The sequence below is a fragment of the Vipera berus genome (genome assembly GCF_964194415.1).
Source record: "Vipera berus genome assembly, chromosome: 5".
In the NCBI taxonomy this organism is placed as follows: domain Eukaryota; kingdom Metazoa; phylum Chordata; class Lepidosauria; order Squamata; family Viperidae; genus Vipera; species Vipera berus.
The window spans coordinates 94,033,352-94,058,566 of NC_138207.1; the positions used below are offsets into that span (position 1 = coordinate 94,033,352).

A 25,215-nucleotide genomic window follows, 5' to 3' on the forward strand; every position below is an offset into this window, starting at 1 on the left:
TAAAAACTTTTAAATATTAGCACACGATGGGGGTGATGGATGGGATTTTTCTTCCTCCATGAAAAAAAAGATGATGTAAGTCATGGTTTACATCTATGTGATCTAAACTGGTAAAATTGGAAACAGGGTTCTTCCTTACGAATCAAAATACTTTTTTTGTCAGATAGAAATTAGACCTTTGTATTGTTTGAAATCTGTAAATCTGGGCTTGCTAATAACTTTCTTAGTCAGTGGATCAGGTGCATCCTTAACCCAGAGGTTAATCTGGAATTGCCTTACTCTAGAATTCATGTGGTCTCTCTCATGGGCATTGCAGGGAGAAAGGGGGAATAGTTGTTTCATCACACAAACGTTGTAACCTGTCTCAAACGTCAGTACCCAAGAAATGGTGGTATCATAGTTTGCTGTGGCTGCCTCTGTAATTCTTCACTCTCAGCTGAGGATTGAATCAACCACAGACTGAGTCCAATGACCTAGTAGTTAAACTGCCACCTCAAGGCCAAAAAAAGGACTTGGGGCAGATGACTCAGTAGTCCAAGGAGAGCCCAGACAAAGCATTTAGGCCAGGATTAGGGAATTTCTTTAGGTTGGTGAGTATATTGTAATTTTTAGAGGTTGGTGTGAACTGTCTCACTCGGTGATTATCTTGGGGGCAGCAGAGACCAGCCTATTAAAGAATGACTTCCACAGGGCAGGTAGATAGCTACAAAATGGCCTTTTATCAGACAGTGAAGTAATGTACCATTCTTCCAAGTCTGCAGATGCTGTTTGTCTCTTCAAATCCTTTCCTATGTCTTTCTGGGGCAATGAATACGTCCAAAACAAAACTCTGGGCTGTAGTTTTCCACTATTTTTATTTTCTAAGAATGCCTCTAAGCAACTTTGTAGGCCTTATCGGATTGTTAGGAAAAAAAATCATATGTGGAGTTTAGAGGTATTTTTGTAATAAAAATATGCTGGAACCTCAATGTTTAGTTTGTTCTGTGGAACATTAATTTCCTAAGTTAAAAGCTGTTTAATGGTGGGCAGCAAAGAGGATTTGATAGCTATGGTAGTGTCTGGGGCCTATTTGGGTTCTAGGGTGTCATTTTGAATGGTCAGCTATAGGTAGTCCTCCACTTATGACCACAATTGGGAATTTCTGTTGTAAAATTGTTGAGGTTGTATGCTGTTCCTGATTTTAGGACAGTTTTATAGTAGTCATTAAGCAAATCATGTGGTTGTTAAGTGGATCCAGCTCCCCAATGGGTGGTTTTGCCAGAAATCAGCAAGAAAGTTCACAAATTGTAATCAGTGACATTAGGATGTCACAAATACAAGTTAGTTGTCAAGTGCTCGAATTGTGATCATGTGACCACGACAGTGATATGACAGTTGTAGCAATAGGAATAGCACTTAGACCACAGGTCTGCAACCCGCGGCTCTGGAGCCGCATGCGGCTCTTTCAGCCATCTCTTGCGGCTCCCAGTCCTCTGCCATGTGCAGTCCAAAAAAAAAAGTGGGACTAAAAAAGTTCAACCAATCAATTCAAATATGCAAGGTAGGTGCATATCTTGCCTTGGCTCCACTCTTCAGTCAAACCCTGTTCTGCGCATGCACGCATGTACGCGCATGTGCACACATTTTTTGCAGCTCCCAGTTTTTCCTTTTTTGAGGGAACCAGTTCCAAGTGGCTCTTTCAATGTTTCAGGTTGCTGACCCCTGACTTAGACTTATATACTGCTTCACAGTGCTTTACAGTCTTCTCTAAGCAGTTTACAGAGTCAGCATATTGCCCCCAACAGTTGGGGTCCTTATTTTACCAACCTCGGAAGGATGGAAGGCTGAGTCAACCTTGAGCCTAATCAAATTGCTGGCAGTCAGCAGAATTAGCCTGCAATACTGCATTCTAACCACTGCACCACCACACGACAGTGATTTTTCCCCCCAGGACTTGTAATTTTGAGTTGACATTAAACTTACAGTTGTAAGTTAAAGACTGCTGGTATTCTGCAATATTCTTCCATTTTTTAACAATGGTCTTACATTCTGAGCAAAGTTTCAGTGCAGTTCCTAAAATGAGAAATGTTCAAATTATGTAATTGAACCAGAATTAATACTAAGGTTAGATAGGAGTATATGTAATTGTTTTAAAGATAATAACCATGGTAATTTTAATCAAAACCAGATGTTGAGTTCTTTATTTCTGGAAGAACATTTAAAATCAGCATCACATGTTTTTCTTACTCTTAGATACTTCCAACTGCTCAGCGTCTACTTGATGAGCTGCTGTCCTCTCAGTCCACCGCCATCAACACCGTATGCGGAGCCCCAGGTAATAAATAATGCTGTGGGGGGTGGTTGGTTTTTTTTAAAAGTATAATCCAAACAATGGTTTTCAAATATGCAAATAAATTTAGTTTATAAAATGTCTATAACTAAAAAGCATAAAGATGTAACAGTTTAAATACATTGATCATCTCTTGAGTTGTTCATATGAAACTTTTCCTCTATTAAGTAGTAGGAAGGTATGTTGTATCAAGTTTCAAATATATATATTTGTGTCAGCATTTCTGTAGTAATATTAAGGATCGCTGCTTGTTTTACCTGCAACCTTGAATAGAGGGTGAAACAAACTCTTTGGAACAACTGAAAACACGTCTCTGTTTTTTCCTAAGATCCTACTGCTGGTCCATCTGCCTCTGATCAAAGCACCTGGTACTTGGATGAATCTACATTAAGTGATAACATAAAGAAAACTCTTCACAAGTTTTGTGGTCCCTCTCCTGTTGTATTTAGGTAACTTAAATTTTCTACTTCCTTTACCATTTGTGCAGATTTGCAAAGTCAGATGCAAACATCAGCATTTTGCCTCTCTGCACTCTGTTTTTGTAGCTTTAGAAAGACAGCAAAAGATATTTTTTTTGCATTGTATATGGAGAGCTATATAAATATGATCAGCTGTATTTCAACATGTGAATCATAAGTTGTGTACAAATAGTCCTTGAAATGTAACATTTGAAGTTATGGTGATGAAAATGTAAACTTATGACTGGTCTCTGAAGTTACAGCGCTGCAGCATCCCCACAATCACATGATCAAAATTTGGGCCCATCCACATTTATTTATTTATTTATTTATTTATTTATTCGGTTTATATGCCGCCCTATTCCCAAAGGACTCAGGGCGGTTTACAAGGCAAAAAAAAAATTATGACTACAGGAACGCTTCAACTTCTCCACCTGTATAAACACCACCCCCATCTCTGCCCTTTTGGGAGCCCTGCACTCGGCCACATATTTCTACTGCAGCTTCTCGACGTATGGCCTGCCACTACAGTTTCCCACAGCTGACCTTCGCCATCTTGTTCCTCTTGCCAGTGGACCCTGGATCCAGCTGAGGGTGCAGCTCTGGGATGAACAAACCATTATGCAAAGCGTCAGGCTGAACAGGAAGAATGTAGAAGCTAGAAATCCCAAGGAGATAGCAGCCAAAAAAGGAACCTAAGTTGAGGGATAAATGCTTAGCAGCAAAACCACATATGTTTGTATGAAAACACCCTCTGGACATTGCTCTATAGCAATTTTGCACAAGGCAGCTATAATGTAGCCACATGCAATCTAAAAAATTCTTGGCTTTTGCATTAAGCACTATTTGTGACAAGACTACCTAGCCATTGAGAAGATATATCATGTCTTGTTTCTGAGAAGGGGATGCTAAATTTGGGTCTCTCCAACCTCTGAATTATTCTGCCTATTCAATGGTCCAGTTTGAAGATCATGACACCAGGGTAATGTGGGTCTTAAAAGCAAAGGAATCCCCTGTCTTGCTGGAGTACTGGAAAATTCTTATTTCATATTGATCCTAAAGGAGCTCCTGCCATTGAGGCTGCAATTCCTACCTGCTCTCCAAAGATGAAGGTTTCTCCTTTCCTTTAAAAAAAAAAAGAGAGAGAGAGAGATTCAGGGGCCAGCCCTACGGTTTCTAAATCAGCCATTGTGCTATTTAAAGTTTCCTAATATGTATAACAGATCAAGTCCAAGAAATCCATCAGCTTTCCTATTTTAGATGAAAAAAATGCACTACATTGGATTCATTCAAAGTTGTTCAATGTAGCTGTTACCAGTAATAAATGTTGCTCTTTGTTTTGGCTCACAGGAGAGTGAGTGAACTGCTCGGTGATTCGCTGTGACCAATTTTCGAGACATTTTTAGAGACTTCTATTCTGTGTAATTTGCCACAATTAGTGGAACTTTCATCCACTAATAAGTACTAATGTGCCTTTGGTACTTGTCCAGTTAAAAGCTGTTATTCTACTTTTACAGCGTAAGGATATAGACAAGAGTTCTTGAAACCAGTTTTAGAAGGTGGTCCTGGAAATATACCTGCTAAATCTCATCATTGGCCTATTTTATAGTTACGTAAAATGTTGGAGGAATTTGACATTTTAAGATTTAGTATGAATAGTATGTCCATGTGCATGTTTTCAAATTGAATCCTGGATGTAGATCTATATAGTATTTTGATGCTGCAGTATGTTTGGGGAAAAGTGCTACAAGCAAAGCAGAAAATGGCTGTGTTGAAAATATAACCTACATTTTTCTTTAATCTCATCTACATTATTTCACAATGTTGATGTTCCTTACGCATCCCAAAGGGAAACTAATTTTAAAATCAAAAAATTTAATTTTGATAAAATGACTACATTAAACAACGTTTGAAGAAGAGGACTGAAGTGACACAAAAAGATTCGGTGGGAGGGAGTTGCCTTTTGTCCTTATTTGGTATTACTAAACCTTTTGTCCTTTTTTGGTACTACTAAACAGTGTTAGACTCTTCCTGATTGGACAGATGGATCAGTAAGATAAAATCTATAAAGAAGTCCCCTACATTCATAGTTTCATAAATAATTATCCTATGTTCAAGCATCAGTTTGAAGTTCTCCCATCTCCTCCGCCCGCCCGATTTTTCCAACTACACAGTGACGTGAATTCCATGTACCTGTCCTCTACGGAGCCCCCAGCTGCTGCTGAGTGGGCCTGTCTGCTACGCCCGCTGAGAGGGAGAGAACCTGAAGGCATATGGAACCTGCTTTCAATTGTACGTGAGATGTTTAAGAGACGGGATACCAATGCAGCTCCTCTGCTGGAGATCCTGACGGACCAGTGTCTAACATATGAACAGGTATTATTTCCTTTGTTGAACAGATTCTCATAGAAACATGTGTGGGATGGAATGGTCATGTTGCTTATCTAGAAAGTTTAAGGAACGTGAAGAATTAGACAAATGCCTAACTACAGTAATATACAGTAGTTTTAGGACAGAGGTGGCTATTCCACAGGTTATTGAAGTCCTCTGAACACCCTCAATTTCCATTTCTAGAATTTAGCCATGTTTATTTTTTTTAAATGTGATTAACCAAAGAAGAGGTAGTAATTTAAATACTATCTCTATAAGGCTCTATTGCTGGCATGTCAAACTTGCGATGTCGCGTGACGTATCGGGGCTTTTTCCCCATTACCGGCAATGGGGTGGGTACGGTTTTGGCATGACACATCCAGCCCGTGGGCCGGCAGTTTGACATGCCTGCTCGACTGCATATATTTTCAGCCTATGTTTTTTTCTGCGATGGTGCTGTTTTTGGCCAAATAAAGCAGGAAATTGGTATGTTTTTAGACTCATGGAGGCAAAGCACTGATTTCTGGTCTCTAATCTCACAAGAGAGAGTGAAAAAATTCAATTCGATCCACTTGGGTTGCCTCAACAGCAGTATGGCAATGAGATCATAAAAAGTGATGGTATTGCTTTGTGTTGCACTAGTCAGATTGCACTTAGAATGTTGTGTCCAGTTCTGGTTCTTTCAGTATTTGAAGGACACTAAGGAACTGGAAAGAATGCAGAGAAGATGGAGGAAAATTGTGAGGGGGTTAAGAGCTAAACCCTAAAATAAATGGTAAAATAACTTTTAACCTAAAGTTGAGATTGTTAAAGAGAGACATGATAGCAGTCTTCTAACATTTGAAGGACTGTCATGGGAAGAGGGTATGGATTTATTTTCCATAACATTTGAAGGTAGAATAAAAACTGATGGATGGAAGCTGAACAGGAAGAATTTTTTTTATTGTAATAGTTAAAGAGTATGGATGTTCCACTGTATGAGATTTCCAAATATTACCTGGATATCCATTTGTCTGAGATGACCTGAGTATTCGTACCATGAGCAGGTGTTTGGACTAGAAGAGACTTCCAGTTCTGTGATTTATAATTCTCACACATGTTTCTGACGTAGTTAGAATGAATTGAAGAATCATGTGCAGTCCACTGGATTAAGCAAAATAAGTAAGTTTGAGCATCTGATACTCTGCGTCATTTGTCTACAGATAACTGGTTGGTGGTACAGTGTAAGGACATCTGCATCCCATAGTAGTGCAAGTGGACATACTGGCCGGGGCAATGGCCAGTCAGAAGTTGCTGCTCATGCTTGTGCAAGTATGTGTGATGAGATGGTGGTTCTTTGGAGACTTGCTGTCTTGGATCCAACCATCAGCCCGCATCGGTAGGTGTAATGTCTGAACGTCCATAACAAATTTGACATTGACAAAAGTCTATTAATGGATACTTGCCTATTATTTTTATTGTAATGTTCATATCCAGCTTCTTTGCTTGACGGATCTTACTCCAGACATGGACAGGTATTACATAGCATTGAAATATTCTAAAAACCTTCGTGCCAGATTGCTACTTTAACCTGCGCGTTCTTAAATTCATGTTCTAACTATTCGTCCTTCAAATACCTAGTTACAATGAGTAGTACTGTATTTGCTCTCAAGTATTTTAAAATTTTAATTAAAAACACCATCTCGGTTTTGAAGACTTGTAACTTACAACTAACAGATTAGCAGAGTCTGGATATGGTCACTGTTCACAATCCTGTTCTCTTTTTAATAGAAACAACCACATGTATGAGGGGTCCTTGGAGCTCTCTGAACTTGGTTGTTTTCTTGCAGATATTTCATTACCCAAACTAGATAACATCATTAATGCTAGTGCATCATCAGACCACATGTATTACCTGCATCTTTTGTCAAAGGATACACAGTGATGTACAAAAATGTAGACATCATGTTCAAATTGTATGTTTCAATGAATTCTTAAGTAAGCAGCAGCTATTACAATTTCGGTATAGTAAAGCGTTAAGCATGATTTTTTTGTTGAAATTTGAATGCACGCTTATTATTTCTTTGCAGTTATTTGCAACCAACTTAAGAAAATAGTGAATATGGCAGATGCAATACCATTCCAGTCATTATTTTGTAACTCCTCAGCTTCTAAATGTTTCTTTAGACAGCTAAGGTCTTGCTTGTGGATTTTTTCCCCACTTATCCTTGCACAGCCCTTCTGTGAAATATTCCTACTTTTTCCAGGATGCATTGCACCACACAGTGAAATCTGTTCCCCCACAGATTTTCAATAATATTCATATCTGGCAACAGTGCAAGTATGACAACAATCTGAAAGGTACCTCCAAAGTAGACCATGAAGAATTTTTAGGGGAAAAAAGATAGTGTTTTGGAATGACTTGAACTATCCTCACTTTTCAGTTTTGTGGAAATTTGTGGGGAGATATCAAATATGGAGCATATTCAGTGGGACCTGAGAATATTTCCTTTGAATTTCTTTGCCAAACACAATAGACTGTATAGGCAGTTAATTAAACTGCTGCTAGGATCAGTGTTAGGAATTTTCATAGGAGCTTTGATTATTTGAGGCTTTTTTCTGTGACATAAAAATGAAATAAAGTATTAAGTGTATTAGAATATTAGAGTTCTGATAAGACATGAATCATATGCTGATGAAGGAAAAATGTAAGTGTACTAGATTGACAAGAAATTAAATGTGCAAACAGTAAATTTTGACATTTGCTTTTAATAGGTCACTTTTGCCTCTCACTTGTTTCCTTCCTTCCATAATGCTAGGCGAAGGGACTTGTGCACGCAGCTAAGGCAGTGGCAGTTGAAGGTAATAGACAATGTCAAAAGAGGGCAGCATAAGAAGTCTCTTGAGAAGTTATTCCATGGATTCAAGCCAGCTGTGGAAGCTTGCTACTTCAATTGGGAGGAGGCATATCCTATCCCAGGCATCACCTACAGCAATGCTGACAAAAAGAACTCCTTTTGTTGGGTTAAGGCCATCCAGCAGAGGAACTGCAGGCCACCGTGCATAGAAAATTTTGCTGATGCAGGGAGAAGCCATGGCACAGATGCTATGGGGACATGTTTGCAGCTAGGAGACAGGTCACGCCTGATATCTCAGGAGCCAGCTGTGCGCCCCAAAGAACTTATTGGGAAACGGAAAGTTGTGTCTGAAGGCCCCCAGCGGGTTCTGAGAAGACTTTCAGCAGAAGGTGATAAAGCTTCATATAAAACAATTGTGAACAAGGGCAAGCTTCCGGTGGGAAAGAACTTAGCCAGCAAACATGGTGGGAAGCGTCGTATGAGCAGCGAGGACAGTTCTTTGGAGCCGGACTTGGCTGAATTGACTTTAGATGACAGTAGTTTGGCTCTTGGGGCAGAGGCAAGCAACACCTTCAGCTTCACAGACAGCCCGCTGAGCAGAAGCTACAGAGATACTTTTGAGGACGAAGGTGGAGTGTATTTCTCTGAGGCAACGGAGCCCGCCCACAGAAGCAGTCCTTCCACAAAGAAACTTTCAAAGGAACCCGTGGAGGAAGTGGGCAGTGGAGATGATGACCTCCACGGCCCTGAGGAAAGTAGTGCCGGGGTATGTTCAAAGCCAAAAGAGGTGGAGGAAAATGGCGCTGCTGGAGGAGAAGAGGAAGAAGATGACTATCAAGTATATTATTTAAATCCCCAGGAGGTGGCCAAGGAAGAAGATGAGAAAGCAGAGGGTGGGATTGAAGAGGAGCAAGATATGTTTGCTGGAATAAAACCCTTGGAGCAAGAAAACCGAATGGAGGTAGGCCTGTAAGCTCCTGACTCATCCACCTACTTTATTGTAGGCTCCTCTAGTGTATGTTCCTACTGGGAAGAATGAAAAACATTTATTATGTAGCAGTGAAGGGCTATTAAATTAAGATAACTTTATAAAGAATATTTGTATCAATATCGATAACTTATTCTGTGTATCAACATTTATGTGTAGCACTTGATCATGAAAAAAGGAATAGAATGTAATTCAGGCATATTTTGCATAATAATAATATGTAGCATACTGTGTTTTTTGCCAGTAGCCATTTTGACAAGACCGTAGGATTAATGTTATATGAAAGGTGCAAAATTTGGTAGTAGAATGCACATTTAATGCAGAAGTTCTGGATTGCATCTGCAATTCCAAATGGATCTTACATAACTGAACTTCTGTTTGAGATTTTCAACTATCAGTCAGACTACAAAGCATGTGGATCATATAAGGCAGCATCTTGTGTTTATCTCAGTTTGTTTCTTGCCTCACATGGCGGCCATTAAGTACCTTTCCTGTGTTGGACCTGAAGAGTTACGCACTCCAAATGTGGCGCAGGTAGGGGTTGGTAATGGAGTGCAAGGAATGTTGGGCACTCCTCACAAGTGGCTTTTACTGGGGATTGGGAGAAAGTTGACTTATTTTTTCAATTGTGATATGCTTATTGGAGGACTTAACGAGCAATATAGTTGTAATCTGTTTCTCACTTGGGAATGGCAAGAAGAGATGCCATGAGTTTCAGCAGTGAAATTCCTAGGCCCACAAGACTAAGAACTGAGAGAAAAGGAAGCAAGAATTAGACTGCTTTTGCTGCAATTCTCAATTTACAGGTGCTGTTTGCCTGCGCAGAGGCTCTTCATGCACATGGCTATAGCAGCGAAGCGTGTCGTCTCACCGTTGAACTTGCAAAAGACTTGCTGGCTAATCCTCCTGATCTCAAAGTGGAGCAACCCCCAACCAAGGTATAATGCTGGTGGAAACACAGTTTAAATGGAAAGACCAGGATTGGACAGTAGCTAGTAGGAGATTCAGATGTGTGTGTGTGTTGCTGGGGATAATGTTAATGCGGTAATAACTATAAACCTTTACTCTGAACCATCAGTTGATAATTATGTTGTGATATTTTGAGAGAATTGACTCCCATCTCTTTTGACGTGCGTTCCCCTTTGTATGTCTTCTTCCTCTGTTGTAATCCTTTCTGTCCAATCTCTCCACTCTGATGGGGGGGGACATCAGGACAGGTGTAGAACAACCTCTACCGACTATAATGGTTATCTCCTGCCTTAACCTTTGGTGTGTGTGTGTGTGTGTGTTGGACTAGAACAGGGCTTTTCAACCTTTTCACCCATTGTACCACTTTTAGGATATGGCAACATCCAAGTACCACCAGTCGCCTAGCAAGGTATCAAAAACTTGAACAAAAAAAAGGGAAAAAAGTGATGAAGTACAGGTAGTCCTTGACTTACAACAGTTCGCTTAGAGACTGTTCAAAGTTACAGTGGCACTGAAAAAAGTGCCCCCCAAGCCACAGCCAAGCAAGACACCTGCCCGCCCGGCGGCACTCTTCCTCCTGTCCAAGGTTTTCTTTGTTGTGAGCATTTCTGTTGAGGATTGGCAGCAGGGGTGGGGTGGGGTGGGGTGTTTGGTTTTTATTCCCCCCATCTGCTAGGTGGTTGCAGCAGGTTTTGGTCACTTCACATGACCCTGGGACACTGTGACCGTCATAAATATGAATCAGTTGCCAAGCATCTGAATGTAAATCACAAAACCCTGGAGATGCTGCAATATTCTAGCTGATCGGCGCTTCTTCTGGGCTCAGAAGCGCCAGGATCAGTGCTGAGCTCCAGCTGTAGCCTGGCACTGATCCTGACACTTCCGCTGAGCCCTGACAGCCCCAAAGAAGCACTGATGCTGGCACTTCCACTGAGCCCTGACAGCCCTGCAGCTCCAGGCATATCTCGTTCAGACTTGTGCAGTGCTGCCACCGGTTCAGCTCATTCCCCTCCCCCGCTACCACTTTTCTAAGATGGTCGCGTACCACCTGCCAGGTGCCAATGTACCACAGGTGGTACCCGTACCACTGGTTGAAAAGCCCTGGACTAGAAGACCTCTGAGGTCCCTTCCAGCCCTATGATTCTATTTTATTTATTTTATTTTAATTCCATTTATATCCCGCCCTTCTCCGAAGACTCAGGGCGGCTTACAAGCTTAGCAGTAGCCTTCATTCTATGTATATGCCTGCTTATTAGGGCTTTCACACACACCCCAAGCGGCATTATTACAAAGTCAGCTTATTGCCCCCAACAATCTGGGTCCTCATTTTACCTACCTCGGAAGGATGGAAGGCTGAGTCAACCTTGAGCCTGGTGGGACTCGAACCTGCACTAATTGCAGGCAGCTGGTGTTACTTAAGGAGGCATTAGCCCACTGCTCCACCAAGGCTCTTTGCTCTATGCAGAGGCTGATGTGGGGAAAGGATGCATCTTCTGAAGAGCTTTGGCTTTTTTTTTGCCAACTGTTACAGAATAATGTTATTCAGTGTGGGATAACAGGCTTGAAAGAAAGAGAAAGTTGGGAGTAAGAACGGCTGTTGCAAGGGAAAGGAGGCAGCAACTGGAGTCCCTCAATGATTGTGTGTTGGGATTAAAAATGAACAAAGGTGGATGACCACAGGTTATATGATTTTGGATGATAAAGGTACTGAAACACGGAAGGAACTTTTGAATCCTAGTGCAAGGTGTGACCGAACCTTAAAACAAAATAGCTGAATCGGTGAAAATGCGTTTTGATATAAATAGGAACACCTCCCCCTCATTTTGCCATAAAGGTTTTTTTTTTCTCCTTCTGTTCAGTTGTGTCCAATTTTTGGAAACTCCCTCAACAAATGTGCCATGGTCTCTTCCCCAAGGGCTGAGAGGAGGACTTGCCCCGGGTCACCAAAACTGGCTTCGTGCCCAAGGTGGGACCTGAGCTCACCATCTCCTGGTTTCTAGCCCGATGCTTTAATCACAACACCAAACAGACAATAATAATTAATAATAATAATAGTAGTAGTAGTAGTAGTAGTAAAGTTGGAAGGTCATCTAGTCCAACCCTCTGCTCAGGCAGGAAACCTTATACCATTTCAGACAAATGGCTGTCCAGTCTCTTCTTAAAAACTTCCAGTGTTGGAGCATTCACAACTTCTGGAGGCAGGTTGTTCCACTGGTTAATTGTTCTAACTGTCAGGAAGTTTCTCCTTAGTTCTAGGTTGCTTCTCTCCTTGATTAGTTTCCATCTGTTGCTTCTTGTCCTGCTTTCAGGCACTTTGGAGAATAGCTTGACTCCCTCTTCTTTGTGGCAGCCTCTGAGATATTGGAACACTGCTATCATGTCCCCCCTAGTCCTTCTGTTCATTAAACTAGACATACCCAATTCCAGCAGCCGTTCCTTATACTGTATGTTTTAGCCTCCAGTCCCCCAATCATCTGTGTTGCTCTTCTCTGTACTCTTTCTAGAGTCTTGACATCTTTCTTACATTGTGGCAGGGCTTTTTTTCTCAGAACAGCGTTCCGGCACCTTTTTTTTTGTACAAAAAAGGGGGGGGAAGCCTTTGCACAAGTTGTGCTACTCCCCTTATTGGAAATGCTGCTGAGTGCGCCAAAAGACCGGGCCAGCAAACTTTGCACAGGCAAGTTGCCTGCAGCAAAGGAGAGTTGGCAGGAACTTTGCACCCTTCCCTGCTGCCCAACTATACCATCTCAAGTAGGTAAGAGAGGACAAGGAGTGGGAGGTGGGTTCTACGGAGTCCATGTGGACTCCTTCCTTGTGCTCACCTGTGTCAGCCAGGCTGGTGGCCTCCCTGGTGCTGGACCTGCGCCTCCGCTGCTGCCTCATCCTGCACACCTACGTGGCCACCCTGGAGCGCCTGGCCCTCAACACGATACACACTTCCACTGTGTTCTGTTCCCTCACCTTTGTAGAAACGTGTGACTGCTGATTCCCAAGTGCTGGGGGGAAAAAGAGGAATCCCTAACCTTGCATGGCTAAATGTTAATTTCAGCCTTAGCATCCAGCCTGCAGCAATGTCAAACTGCTGTGCTGACAGAGCATGGCCTCGGCACCCTCTCGGGGCCCGTAATGGCGGCTGCCGTGAATTCCAATGAGGAAGCCGTTGCTATAGCAATCCCAAGTGTACCGTTTCTTTGCTGGAATCATTTGCCTTTTCTGCGACTTCTCCCGTGAGGGACCGCGACTTGGAAAGGCAGCCCTGCTCTCGCGTCAGGAGAAGCGAGAAATAAATGCCTCCGCTTTCCCCCCAGAAGCAGGCGTACCACTCAAAGCAGAAAAGGAAAAGAGAGGGAAATATTTGAATACCTTTTTCTTAATTGGCTTATACTCTTTGGTTGTGCTGTTCCCTGTTTGCAACTCCGCTACTTACTGAGAGAAAGTTGGTGAAATAGCTTCCCGGGGGCACAAAAGGAGGAAAGTGCCGAGAAGTGCACTTACCTGTATGCTGGCATTGTGAAGATTCTGGATTTCCCTCTCAGCCTTCCTATCCTAGGAAGATCCAGCAGAGATTGACCAAAAAGTTCATCTCGGGTCTGAATTCCCATGCAGTGAAAAGGAGAGGGCTTGCAACTTCTGGTTGTAGTTATCCTTGTTTCTGCACACTGAGATAATTGGCCACTTATACAAATACAGAGCCTATCATGCTTTTATATTTATATGTAACAGATACATTGCCTGAAAATTTAGGGGAGAAAAAATTGTGTATATATGTATTTTGGTTCTCACTTTAGAAGTATTTGGCATGTCTGCACTGCCAATTGCACTGTCAATTATATACCTATAAATATATCACTCATGACATAATTTTTGGAATTTATAAAAAAATTGAACCAGCCCAGAAACTCATTTCCCTTTGTTTGTGTATATATAGAAACTATAAACCCTGAAATAGATTTGGAAAGAGCAAGGACTTTGATTAAATGGAAATCTTGCTAAGCATAGAACTGTTGAGTTAATTTGCAGCTGTTTTTTCTGTTTTCTTTTTATGTGCTGATGATTTTACATCGCATTTTAGGTAAAGGTAAAGGTTCCCCCGCACATGCGTGCTAGTCGTTTCCAACTCTAGGGGCCGGTGCTCATCTCCGTTTCAAAGCCGAAGAGCCAGCGCTTGTCCGAGGACGTCTCCGTGGTCATGTGGCCGGCATGACTAGACACCAAAGGCGCACGGAACGCTGTTACCTTCCCACTGTAGTGGTCCCTATTTTTCTACTTGCATTTTTACGTCGGCAGTTTGGCGGGTCGAATCCCGAGTGCCGCGTAACAGAGTGAGCGCCTGTTACTCGTCCCAGCTTCTGCCAACATCGCATTTTAAAATCAGCTAAATCAGTTTGGTGGGTCGAATCCCGAGTGCCGCGTAACAGAGTGAGCACTTGTTACTCGTCCCAGCTTCTGCCAACCTAGCAGTTCAAAAGCATGTAAAAATGCAAGTAGGGACCACTACGGTGGGAAGGTAACAGTGTTCCGTGCACCTTTGGCATCTAGTCATGCCGGCCACATGACCACGGAGATGTCCTCGGACAAGCGCTGGCTCTTCGGCTTTGAAACGGAGATGAGCACTAGAGTCGGAAACGACTAGCATGCATGTCGTTTACCTTTACCTTAAATTGAATAGGAATAAGATTGTGACTGAAAGAATACTAATTCTGAAATATAGTAAATATCTTTAACAAGTAATGTTAAATTTAACTTTAGTGTAATTTCCTTGCTTACTGTAGCTAAAACTGGAAATTATATTTCTAAAGCATTAGTATGGATCATTGAAAAGAACAAAGATTTAATATTTATGATTCAAAAATATAAATGTGTGAGAAACGTGTTTTTAAAGATCTTTGCAGCTTGTTTTCATATATACCCTGCCAAAGGAATAACTAAAATTATGAAATTTAGAATCTACCAAGCTTCCCTCCCATGGACAGAAGACAATCCATGGGAAATGTGAATCAGTAATCCATAAGCATGATAGGCTCTGTATTTGTACAAGTGGCCGATTATCTCAGTGTGCAGAAACATGGATAACTACAACCAGAAGTTACAAGCACTCTCCTTTTCACTGCATGGGAATTCAGACCCGAGATGAACTTTTTGGTTAATCTCTGCTGGATCTTCCTAGGATAGGAAGGCTGAGAGGGAAATCCAGAATCTTCACAATGCCAGCATACAGGTAAGTGCACTTCTCGGCACTTTCCTCCTTTTGTGCCCCCGGGAAGCTATTTCACCAACTTTCTCTCAGTAAGTAGCGGACTTGCAAACAGGGCACAGCGCAACCAAAGAGTATAAGCCAATTAAGAAATAAATATATAAATAAAAGATTAATAAGATGAGAGTTCCAGCACGTGTAAAGTGGTATTAATACTTCACGTGATCTTGATTCTATCCCTCTGTTATTGCAGCCCGGCACTATGTTGGCTTTTTTGGCAACTGCAGCACACTGCTGGCTCATATTTAAGTGATTGTCCACTTAAAAAGTTTATTAGATTGTCCACTCTCAAAACATTTATTAGAAAATAATGAATACTGAATATATGACTGCAAGTAACACAAAATATGAAGAATTATGAGTGAGGCATAATTACTCCATATTACAAAATTACTCCATTCCACATTAAATTGTTGAGCTGTGGTTCTGAGGAGCATCTTTTTGTCACCTTGTAGAAAAAAAAACTCACATTGCTTATTTATTCACTAAAACACACTCATGTCCTATCTTTATTCCAAAGACAGATGGGTATATTTGATTCTTCTCATATCTTTTTATTCCTAAAACATTCATTTGTTAAAATATATGAGGGTGTGAAGGCAAAACATTGGGAAGTATAAATCAGAGTTGCTGCTAAAATGGACCGCAAATTTTAGAGAATATTTTCCTTTATACTTTGTCTACAAAGTCACTTTATAAAAAAACAATATTTCTTTAATGATGCTGAAGCTGAGTTGCATTTTACTTTCAAAAGGTTTATGACATAGTGCAAATAAAAACAAATGTTGTTGCCTCAAATGGTGATTAAAATTATACAGCATTCTTTGTTATACTTCATAAAGTTTATCTTGGCCCATTTTATTTTATGTGTGGATTTTTCCTTAAGTCATCTTCTTGGGATGGGTCTAGACCAGGGGTAGGCAACCTTGGCTCTTTTATGACTCGTGGACTTCAACTCTCAGAATTCCTGAGCCAGCCATGGTGGCTCAGGAATTCTGGGAGTTGAAGTCCACGAGTCATAAAAGAGCCAAGGTTGCCTACCCCTGGTCTAGACTGAATTTGCCCTGATGGGGTACAACTGAAATCAGTAGAATTTCAGCTAAGACTAGAGAATCAGATTTGTTTGTATTTTGAAATGCACTTCTCTGATTATAAATATGCACATCAAATATGTATATTAAAGGTGTGTAAAAGGGTAAAGATTCCCTTAAGTCAAGCTAAACTACATGGAAAAGTCAATTGCTTTTCTTGTTAAATGTTCTTCCAGTTTCCTACTGTTGTCTGTAGTCTGGGATATCCTGATCATCTCCCAGTCAGATCTGCTCAGCCAAGAGTAGATTGCTGCTGTGACTAGGCATATATAAAGGAAAAAGACTTGCAAGAAGTGTAGTTTAAACCCCCCCCACACACATACATTTTTATACATCTAAGATGGCACATAAAGGCATACTTATCATTTTTAAATTGTTTTTCTATAGCATCAAAGCACAGGAAAATTCACATTCAGCCTTCTAATTCTCCATCCTACAGGGAAAGAAAAATAAAGTATCTACTAGCAAACAGACTTGGATAGCAACAAACACTTTATCCAAAGCTGCTTTTCTACTGACTGTACTGAGTGAGCGGCAAGAATATCACAATCTAGCTTTCCAGATTGGCATGTTTGCTCTGGAGTTACAGAGGCCGCCAGCATCTACCAAGGCCCTGGAGGTATGTATGTTGAGGAGTGTGGTCATTAAGTGAGACATCACATGACTGTGACCCGTGACTTTCTCTTCTGCCTTCCCCATTGACTTTGCTTGTCAGCAAATGGCAACCACATAACTGCAAGATACTGCAGTTGTCATAAGGGCAGGCCAGTTGCCAAGTACCCAGATTGCAATTACATGATCACAGGGACATTGTGATGGTCATAAGTGTGAGGACCAGTCGTAAGTTAGTTTTTATAGTGCCGCCAAACAGTCATTAAATCATAAATCAAGGACTACCTGTATTGGTTTTGGTACAATCTGTTAGCTGGTTATTTTGTTTAGTTTCCAAAATGTGCAGTTCCAGCTGCATATTCTCCACAGACTTACGTAGACTTTCATATGGCTCTGCAGAGGATCATGCATTGAGTTTAGTCCCCAAAGTTAGGGAATTTCTTGGCAGCCATTACTGGATAAAAAAGCAGCCCTCTCAGCCTGAGGCTAGGATTCTTGCGCATCACTAAAAGCATTCTTTCTTAATGTTATTATCCAGTCTTTGTGCATAATAATGCATTTGTTCAAATAAAAGCCTTGTGCGTATTTCTCCTTGATCCATATCACACAGGTCAAGCTGGCTTACCAGGAGTCTGAGATCGTGGCCTTGCTGAAGAAGATCCCACTGGGCTCTAGCGAGATGAATACTATTCGGGGGAGAGCTGAAGAGCTGAGGGAAGGGACCCTGTGCGATTACCGGCCTGTCCTGCCTCTCATGCTCGCTAGCTTCATATTTGATGTGTTGTGTGCCCCAGGTAAAACCCCTGCCTACCTATTTACCCAAGAGGAAGCCCCTTGAGGAAAAGAGTAGCAGCGATGGTTTTTCAGTGCAATTTCCACAGTCCATTCATTTATGTCTGTTGATTCTTGTGTCCGTGAGAACTTCCATGTTTTCTGCAAGGTTAAAAAAAATATACCTGCTACCCTTGGTTTAGACCAAATGCTTACATGTGAAGGAGCTGTGGAGGTCCTGAACCTAGCCTTAATCGCAAAGCTTGGAAGTATGTAATTAGCCTATCTAAATAGGGGATTTTCAATCAGTCTTTAAAACTTCATTAACTACTGGTATGTCCTAATGTTACCAATTGACAGCTCTCCTATAAATGACTCTCCAGAAACTTTGGGGTACAATGTAATTTATGCCTGTTGCTGGCCTGTAACTGATGGGAGTCAAAGTATTTAGTGGGCACCAGGGGAGACAAGATGTTTTAATTTATAGGTGTTATGCCCAGCTTCTTAAAGCAGATGGTCAGTTTTTCAGTGACTACTTGCTGAATCTCTACTACAGTTTTTTTTCCAGATAAAGCACCAAAACTAAGACCATATTTTACAGCTCTGAGGAAGCCAAAACAATGCACAATGCCTTGTGGTGACTGCAATCCTCTTTTCATTCTGAATTACCAGCTGTGCCATGTGTTAAATGACAATTAGAGTTGTACAAAAAATGTCCTCGGGAGGATAAAATATCTCAACATGGTACTGAGGTCTGATTTTTGTACTGACCTTGCAAGAAAATTTTATCATGTTGGTTTAACTGTAGCAATATTGTACGGTTGTTAAAATACAATATTTGCACTAGTTTTCTTTACCAGTCCAGGCAATGTTTATTCTCTAATTAATAGAGAGCTAACAGAGCTAATTAATATCTCTGTTCCTGTCCTAGTGGTTTCTCCTACAGGGTCAAGACCCCCAAGCCGTAATTGGAACAATGAAATGCCTGGAGATGAAGAACTTGGCTTTGAGGCAGCCGTGGCAGCACTTGGTGAGTGCTTAGTTTTTCCCCCTGTACAGTTGCTCCTATAATTTGAAAAGAGGTCCTGCCCATGTCAAGTATCTGAATTTGCACAGATGTTGAATTCTCTTCTTGAATCACCTAAATAGAATTGAAATAATGAAAAGCCCGGGCACCATAGCTGATATTCTTTTTAAATGAAATCTAAAGTTTTATACAGAATATTTGTATCAATATTGATAATTTATTCTGTATATCAACATTTATCTGTAGCACTTGATCATGAAAAAAGGAATAGAATGTAATTCAGGCATATTTTGCATAATAATAATATATAGCATACTGTGTTTTGCCAGTAGCCATTTTGACGAGACTGGAGGATTGCCCTAGTAGGAATGTTTTAGTATTTACATAAAGTAGGACAACATTCTTGAATTCTGCTTTGCAGGCATGAAGACAACAGTGAGCGAAGCAGAGCATCCTCTTCTGTGTGAAGGTACTCGAAGAGAGAAAGGAGATCTAGCTTTAGCCCTGATGATCACTTACAAGGATGATCAGTCTAAACTCAAAAAAGTAAGTTATTTTTAGAAATGTTTAGAAGTGGAACATCTTTAGTTCATTTTTAAATAACTAAGCTTTTCAGAGTTTTCTTGGAAACCAACTAACATTTGCAGGACTTCAAGATTTAAAATACCATTTGATGTGTACATGTGAGAGAGATAGGGTGGATGCTGTGTGTGTTGCCCCAGTGTGTTTCCCTGTAATGCACCTGTATGTTTCTGTGTGCACGGGGTGAGAAATATAATGTCTACTTTGATCATGAGACCATGACAAGGGTGCTTAGAATGGAAGAGTTAGCAACTGCTGCTAAACCTATGGCCAAATAATGTCCTTGCAGTCTTTTGCAGCCATCAGATTGGTTTGGCTTATGTTTCTTTTACTTTTTCCCCATTACACCCAAAAGTTATCCTATTGGTAGGAAACATTTGTATTTCCTTTCCATAATTTATTTCCAGTACTCTATTAATATGGAAAGAACAAAAAAAGTGGAGTGATTAGATCAGTCTACGCCAAGCACTTAATGGATCCACTGGGTTTTTAGAGAGCATTGGAGTTTCTGAGATCTGGTGAACAGTTTGATCAAGATCCATTGGAATAGGAGAGCAATAAGGGAACTTGCACTGGATTGGCCTCTTCACTCTCACAAAACTGCTGCAGTTCCTTACCTTCCAGAGTAGCTGGAAATGAAGAATAGAGGAGATAACCAGAACATTATTGGAGGGGGAAACTTGTCAGGAATCTAACTGGACACTGGCAATGAGCGGCAAAAGGGACATATTTTGCTGCTCTTACTGTATTTGCTGAATGTTATCCAGCAGCCCTTTTTAGGACAACATTTCCCCTTTTAAGGAATCTGAAGGGTTGCCATGAAGAATTCTTGCAATTGTTGGCAAGTAAAATTGCTTAGACTTAGAGTTGGACTCCAGTTGGACAGAGTTAGGTTAGAGATGACAGGAACTTTGTTTGAGGTGATCTGGGCACTGAGGAATCAGGGCTGTCTGTCATGTTTGTGACTACTCAATTGGATCTCTGCCTCTCATGGTTGGTTAAGATTTCTTGTGAAGTGACAGGAGGTTGAGTTCAAGCAATAGTGTTTTTAGAGAGAAGGAGATGCAATTATTTTTGTAATTTTAGACTGGTCTGCAACCTTCTCTTTTTAGAAGTGGATTATTTGGATCTTTGACTGTTGGATTTCAGGCCAAAATCCTGCTTCAGGCCTGGATGCAAGAATGGTCTTCTACTGCCCCTGCAGAGTTTCACAACATTCCCTGCTTTACAGCTGATCCAGTGCCTGAAGGCTATTGGGAGAAATAGGCTCAAACTGAATTCACCCAAGACAGAACGGCTTGAGGTTTTGGGTAAACGATTCTAAGGAAATTGCTCTGGATTTATAGCTCTTACTCAATCAGCAGGCTACAGTTTTTGTTTTTATACAGTTAAATTGCATGTACAGATTGTGGTCATTCCTGCATTGGAAGCCTCAGTTCATAATCCCCTGTGCCTTAGTCTATTTTGAATATTTTAAAATGCTTGGGGGTTGCACCTGGAAAGAATTCATTCACAAACCAAAACTTGCTAGACAATGTCGGCTGGCGACCCCCAAGGGGAGAGCCTTCTCTATGGGAGCGCCAGCCCTATGGAACCAACTCCCCCCTGAGCTTCGGATGGCCCAGATCTCCAGTCCTTTCACCGCGGCCTCAAAACACTCCTTTTCCACCTGGCTGACCTGGACTGACAGGGATTTTAATTATGTTTTTAATTTTTAACTCTTAATTTTTAATTTATTTTAATTTTAATTAATTTTTAATTTTTATTTATTCTACAGGGGCTTTTAATTTTAATTTTAATTTTAACTTCTGTATTTATTGTACGTTATTGTTGTTAGCCGCCCTGAGTCCTTCGGGAGATAGGGCGGCATATAAGTCCCATAAATAAATAAATAAATAAATAAATAAATAAATAAATAAATAAATAAATAAATAAATAAATAAATAAAATGTGATGGCCACGGCAATAGTGAGTATATCATGATATATTTTTATGACTACAGTGCTTTGGAGACTTCATTGGTGGCCTGTTGGCCTCCTGGTGCAATCTAAGATGTTGATTGTCACCATTAAAAGCCTACATGATTCTTTACTAGAATACCTGAGGGCCACTTTCCTTTCTATCTATCTGCCCATCCAACAAGTTCGGATAGAATCAGATCCATACAAATCCCTTCTTTTAAAATTTTCCTCTGGTGGAGCCTCTGGTTTGTTGTTCTTGGTGGTGGTAGTGGTGGTTCCTATATTCTGCAAGTATCTCCCCATGGTGATCCAGTCTGTTCTTTCACTCGTGCTTTTAGAAAAAAAGTTATTAAAACTTATTTAGCACAGGTTATTTTGTCAGTGAAGGTTGGAATCTGTTACATTCATGACTGCCTGTCTTTTTGGTTTGTTATTTTGATATCAATTTTGTTTGAGTTACGTGAGAGTTTCACATGCACATGTCGCTGTTGGTATAACAACACTCTTGGAGAGTTTCATCTTTGTGGTAATACTTACGGCTGTCATAGGCCAAATTGGGCACATGCTTTGAAACACAGCCAGTTCAATTGTTAATGTCCTTATGTGTATCTCCGTCAATAGACATACTGCTACCAAGATAAGTACATTGTTGGACTTGTTCTGTAGCCTGACCAAGGACTGTTATAGGCATATTATCCTGGGCACATCCGACTTACATAAACTTGGTCTTTTCAAGATTTATACATAAGCCAATCTTTTTGGCCTCCGTTTCTAAACTGGTGGTCATTTCTTGTAAGCACCTTTTTGTTTCACCAAGCAATGCAATGTCATCCTCAGAATCTAAATCCGATAGATGGGCCTTGTCCATGGGATGCCAAAGCTATTTATTTATTGATTGATTTTATATACCGCCCTATTCCCGAAGGACTCAGGGCGGTTTACAGGGCGAATTAAACAATACAAATAAATACAATTAAAATAGAATTAAATTAAGACTAGCCCACAGTTAAAACAAATTAGCTAGGGTTATCCATTGCTCTGTGCATAACAAAGTCCCTGGAGAAGAGAAACAAGAATGGTGATAGTATGCATCCCTGTCTTACTCCTGTATTGATGTTAAAGAAAGTGATGTTGCCAGATTACATTTGTACATAGCAGCTAGAGTTCTTAAAGGTTCTTAAAGATATTTATAAAATGTTGAGGAATATCAAAGCTCTTTTCAGTATTCTGTAATGGTTCTTGATGAATAGAGTCAATCACCTTTTTGAAGTCAATAAAATTGATTACCATTAGCTTTTGGAATTCTAAGCTCTGTTTAATGAAGGTGTACAGCCAAGATGATTAAACGGTTAAATGTTTTCCAACAATGCTGCTTCAGAAGAATCCTCCGCATCTCATATCATGACATCACAAATGAAAAGGTACTACAAAGATCAAATTTAGAACACCTATTGAGAAATGTGAATCAAATGTTGTTTGCTGGCCAATATTGCATATGCGTAAAGACCAGCATCCAAAATTTGCATTACGTTGGAGGCTTCCTGAAGGAAAACCTGGCACCAAATGGTTAAGTTTATTAATGACCCTTGGGACAATGCCGAAGGTGCTGCGAATGATCAAAACCGCTGGGAAACACTTGCTACCCAATGTGCTGTACCCAGGACCTAATAATGATAATGATACGTGTGGATTTATTATTTTTGAGGAAGTTGAATTTCATTTTGTGCTGGTCTTAATTGTTATCTGTCCAGAACTTTTGAGAATAGACTGCACACAAATATAATTAAAAAAACCCTGTTTCATGAGTCAAGGGCGTATTCTGGGGACAACTAAATTGGAATTCTTACCAAGATAGAAGACAAGTGTTTTTAAATATTGAGATTTACAGGAATGAATTAATGCACTGTAAGGTTAAATTTAAATTTAATTCCAAATACTTTTGCCTTATGTTTCTTTCTTCTGATCCTGCAAGAGTTTGAAGGACAATCCTTAGCCCTAAAAGATTTTGGGAAGGCTTAATTGGGGAAAAATGAATGCGTTTAAGGACACAAAACAGTCTCTGCCTTATGTTATAAGTTACATTAATGTAACTAAATAAGCTAATTTGCCTGAATTTGTGCAATAAACTGACTCATTTAGTTGCATGTGTATCCATGAGAATTTAGCCTCATGCCTATCATATGAACCGAGTGCTTTCTGATTTTAGGTGAATTTTGACTATGCCACATTATCACTTCCATTTGCTTATTAGTTTTTAGTTCAAATAGTAACCTCTGCATTCTCCTGTTCCATGTTTTGTAGATCTTAGATAAGCTGCTGGACAGGGAAAGTCAGACACACAAACCTCAAACTCTGAGTTCATTCTACTCATCCAGCAAACCTACAGTACCTAATCAGAAATCTCCTTCCAAACATGCTACCCAATCAACTGCACCCATGCAGCATCTCCCAGGAACATCTGTTGCACAGCAGACAGGTGTACCACCTGCAGTCCAAAGCAGTCCTTCTGAACCCTTTATGGAGAAGACTACCCAAGGTATGGACAGCTGTTTCACAGGACACCAACTGCTCTCTTCTCATGACCAGAAGGGATAGGTCATTTTTTTTCTTGATGTAGAGGCTTCAGTCTTCTGGTTACCTGAAAGTTTTCACTTACAGCTTTTCTTAAAAAGTTTGTCTGCCATTTGTTGTATAATAATTCCAAAAAGAAGTTTTGCTTTTCTTATTTTTAGGAAACCTTTTCCAACTGCTCTATTCATTAACTACTTATAGTTTTTCCCCATTTTGGAATAAAGATACTGAATCAGCCTATGAATATCTATCCCAGACTTTTAATTGTCAATATTTCTGTAAGAAATGAACTGAGTCTTGGTGATAGCATTAAAACAGATCCTTGTTTGCAAATTCTCCTCTTCTTTCCTCTTACTGCCCTTCAAAGTGACCTTTGTGCTTTTCCAGAGAACCCTCAGAGATCCCCTTGCGACCCACCTGTTGAGTCCAGTGTCTTAAAGCAAGAAGGGAAAGTTCCTAGCCGAATAGCTCTTGGAAGCAGAGGGGGCTACAATGGAAGATGCTGGGGTTCACCAGTCAGACAGAAAAAGAAGCACACAGGTAACTTGGGGCTGGACTTCACAGCTCTGCTACTGGGTGAAGACCTATGATGGCTCAGAGGTTTCTGCAAGTGTCTCTGCAGGTGGGGACAGCATTGAGGCAAAGATTGCCAGCCAGATGGCGAGTTCCGGCTGACATCGAGTAACATTTTTATGAAAAATGCTTTATTCATGGAAAACCTATATGAACTGTTGTTAATATCCTAATCTACTAGTCTCTAGATGGATTTGTTGATGTTCAAAATTACCGTATTTTTCGGACCATAAGACGCACCTGACCATAAGACGCACCCAGTTTTTAGAGCAGGAAAACAAGAAAAAAAATATTCTGAACCAAATAGTACCGGTATACTAGGAAGGAAGGAGGGGAGAGAGAGAGAGAAGGAAGGAAGGAGGGAGGGAGGAAGGAAGGAAGAGATAGAGAGAAAGAAAGAAAGAAAGAAGAAAGAAAGAAAGAAAGAAAGAAAGAAAGAAAGAAAGAAAGAAAGAAAGAAAGAAAGAGAAAGAAAGAAAGAAAGAAAGGTAGGTAGGTACCGAATAGGTTTTCTAAGATGCCGAAGCAATTTCAAACAATTAGCAGTATTATCTTGCAAATGGGAAATCACTTCCAATAAACTTCGCAGAGAAACCTGCAGGGACAACTCCTCACGACTTTGCTGGGGCAAGTCGCCTATGAGGTTTAGTTTAGCAAAAACTATTTCTTTAGCAGCGAGGTAAAAGAAAGAAAATGTGCGCGTGCAGGGAGGGGGAGGCAGTCAGAAGGCATGGCAGGCACGTCCGTATTTCCTCCCCTGCCGACCAATCACAGGGGCGGGGCGGAGAATTCCACGTCTTCATTCAATCACGTCTCTCCAAT

The 25,215-nt window shown here is 40.6% G+C and overlaps 1 protein-coding gene across 8 annotated transcripts in view; it reads left to right on the forward strand.

The window, feature by feature from the left end:
• The window catches only part of ZSWIM8 (zinc finger SWIM-type containing 8), a 77,842-nt gene that overhangs the window by 32,910 nt on the left and 19,717 nt on the right, over positions 1–25,215 (forward strand). For 7 of the 8 annotated variants that reach the window (XR_014026515.1, XM_081328352.1, XM_081328353.1 and 4 more), the window contains 12 exons: positions 2,233–2,314; positions 2,658–2,778; positions 4,962–5,163; positions 6,360–6,535; positions 7,956–8,955; positions 9,789–9,920; positions 16,736–16,915; positions 17,519–17,702; positions 18,611–18,709; positions 19,128–19,252; positions 23,551–23,785; positions 24,208–24,360. Coding sequence is in view for 7 of the 8 variants with exons in the window: in XM_081328352.1 (XP_081184478.1) it covers positions 2,233–2,314; positions 2,658–2,778; positions 4,962–5,163; positions 6,360–6,535; positions 7,956–8,955; positions 9,789–9,920; positions 16,736–16,915; positions 17,519–17,702; positions 18,611–18,709; positions 19,128–19,252; positions 23,551–23,785; positions 24,208–24,360 (2,689 nt within the window). In the remaining variant the exon portion in view is untranslated. The remainder of the gene's footprint in view (positions 1–2,232; positions 2,315–2,657; positions 2,779–4,961; positions 5,164–6,359; positions 6,536–7,955; positions 8,956–9,788; positions 9,921–16,735; positions 16,916–17,518; positions 17,703–18,610; positions 18,710–19,127; positions 19,253–23,550; positions 23,786–24,207; positions 24,361–25,215) is intronic. The other variant, XM_081328354.1, reaches the window with a different exon arrangement.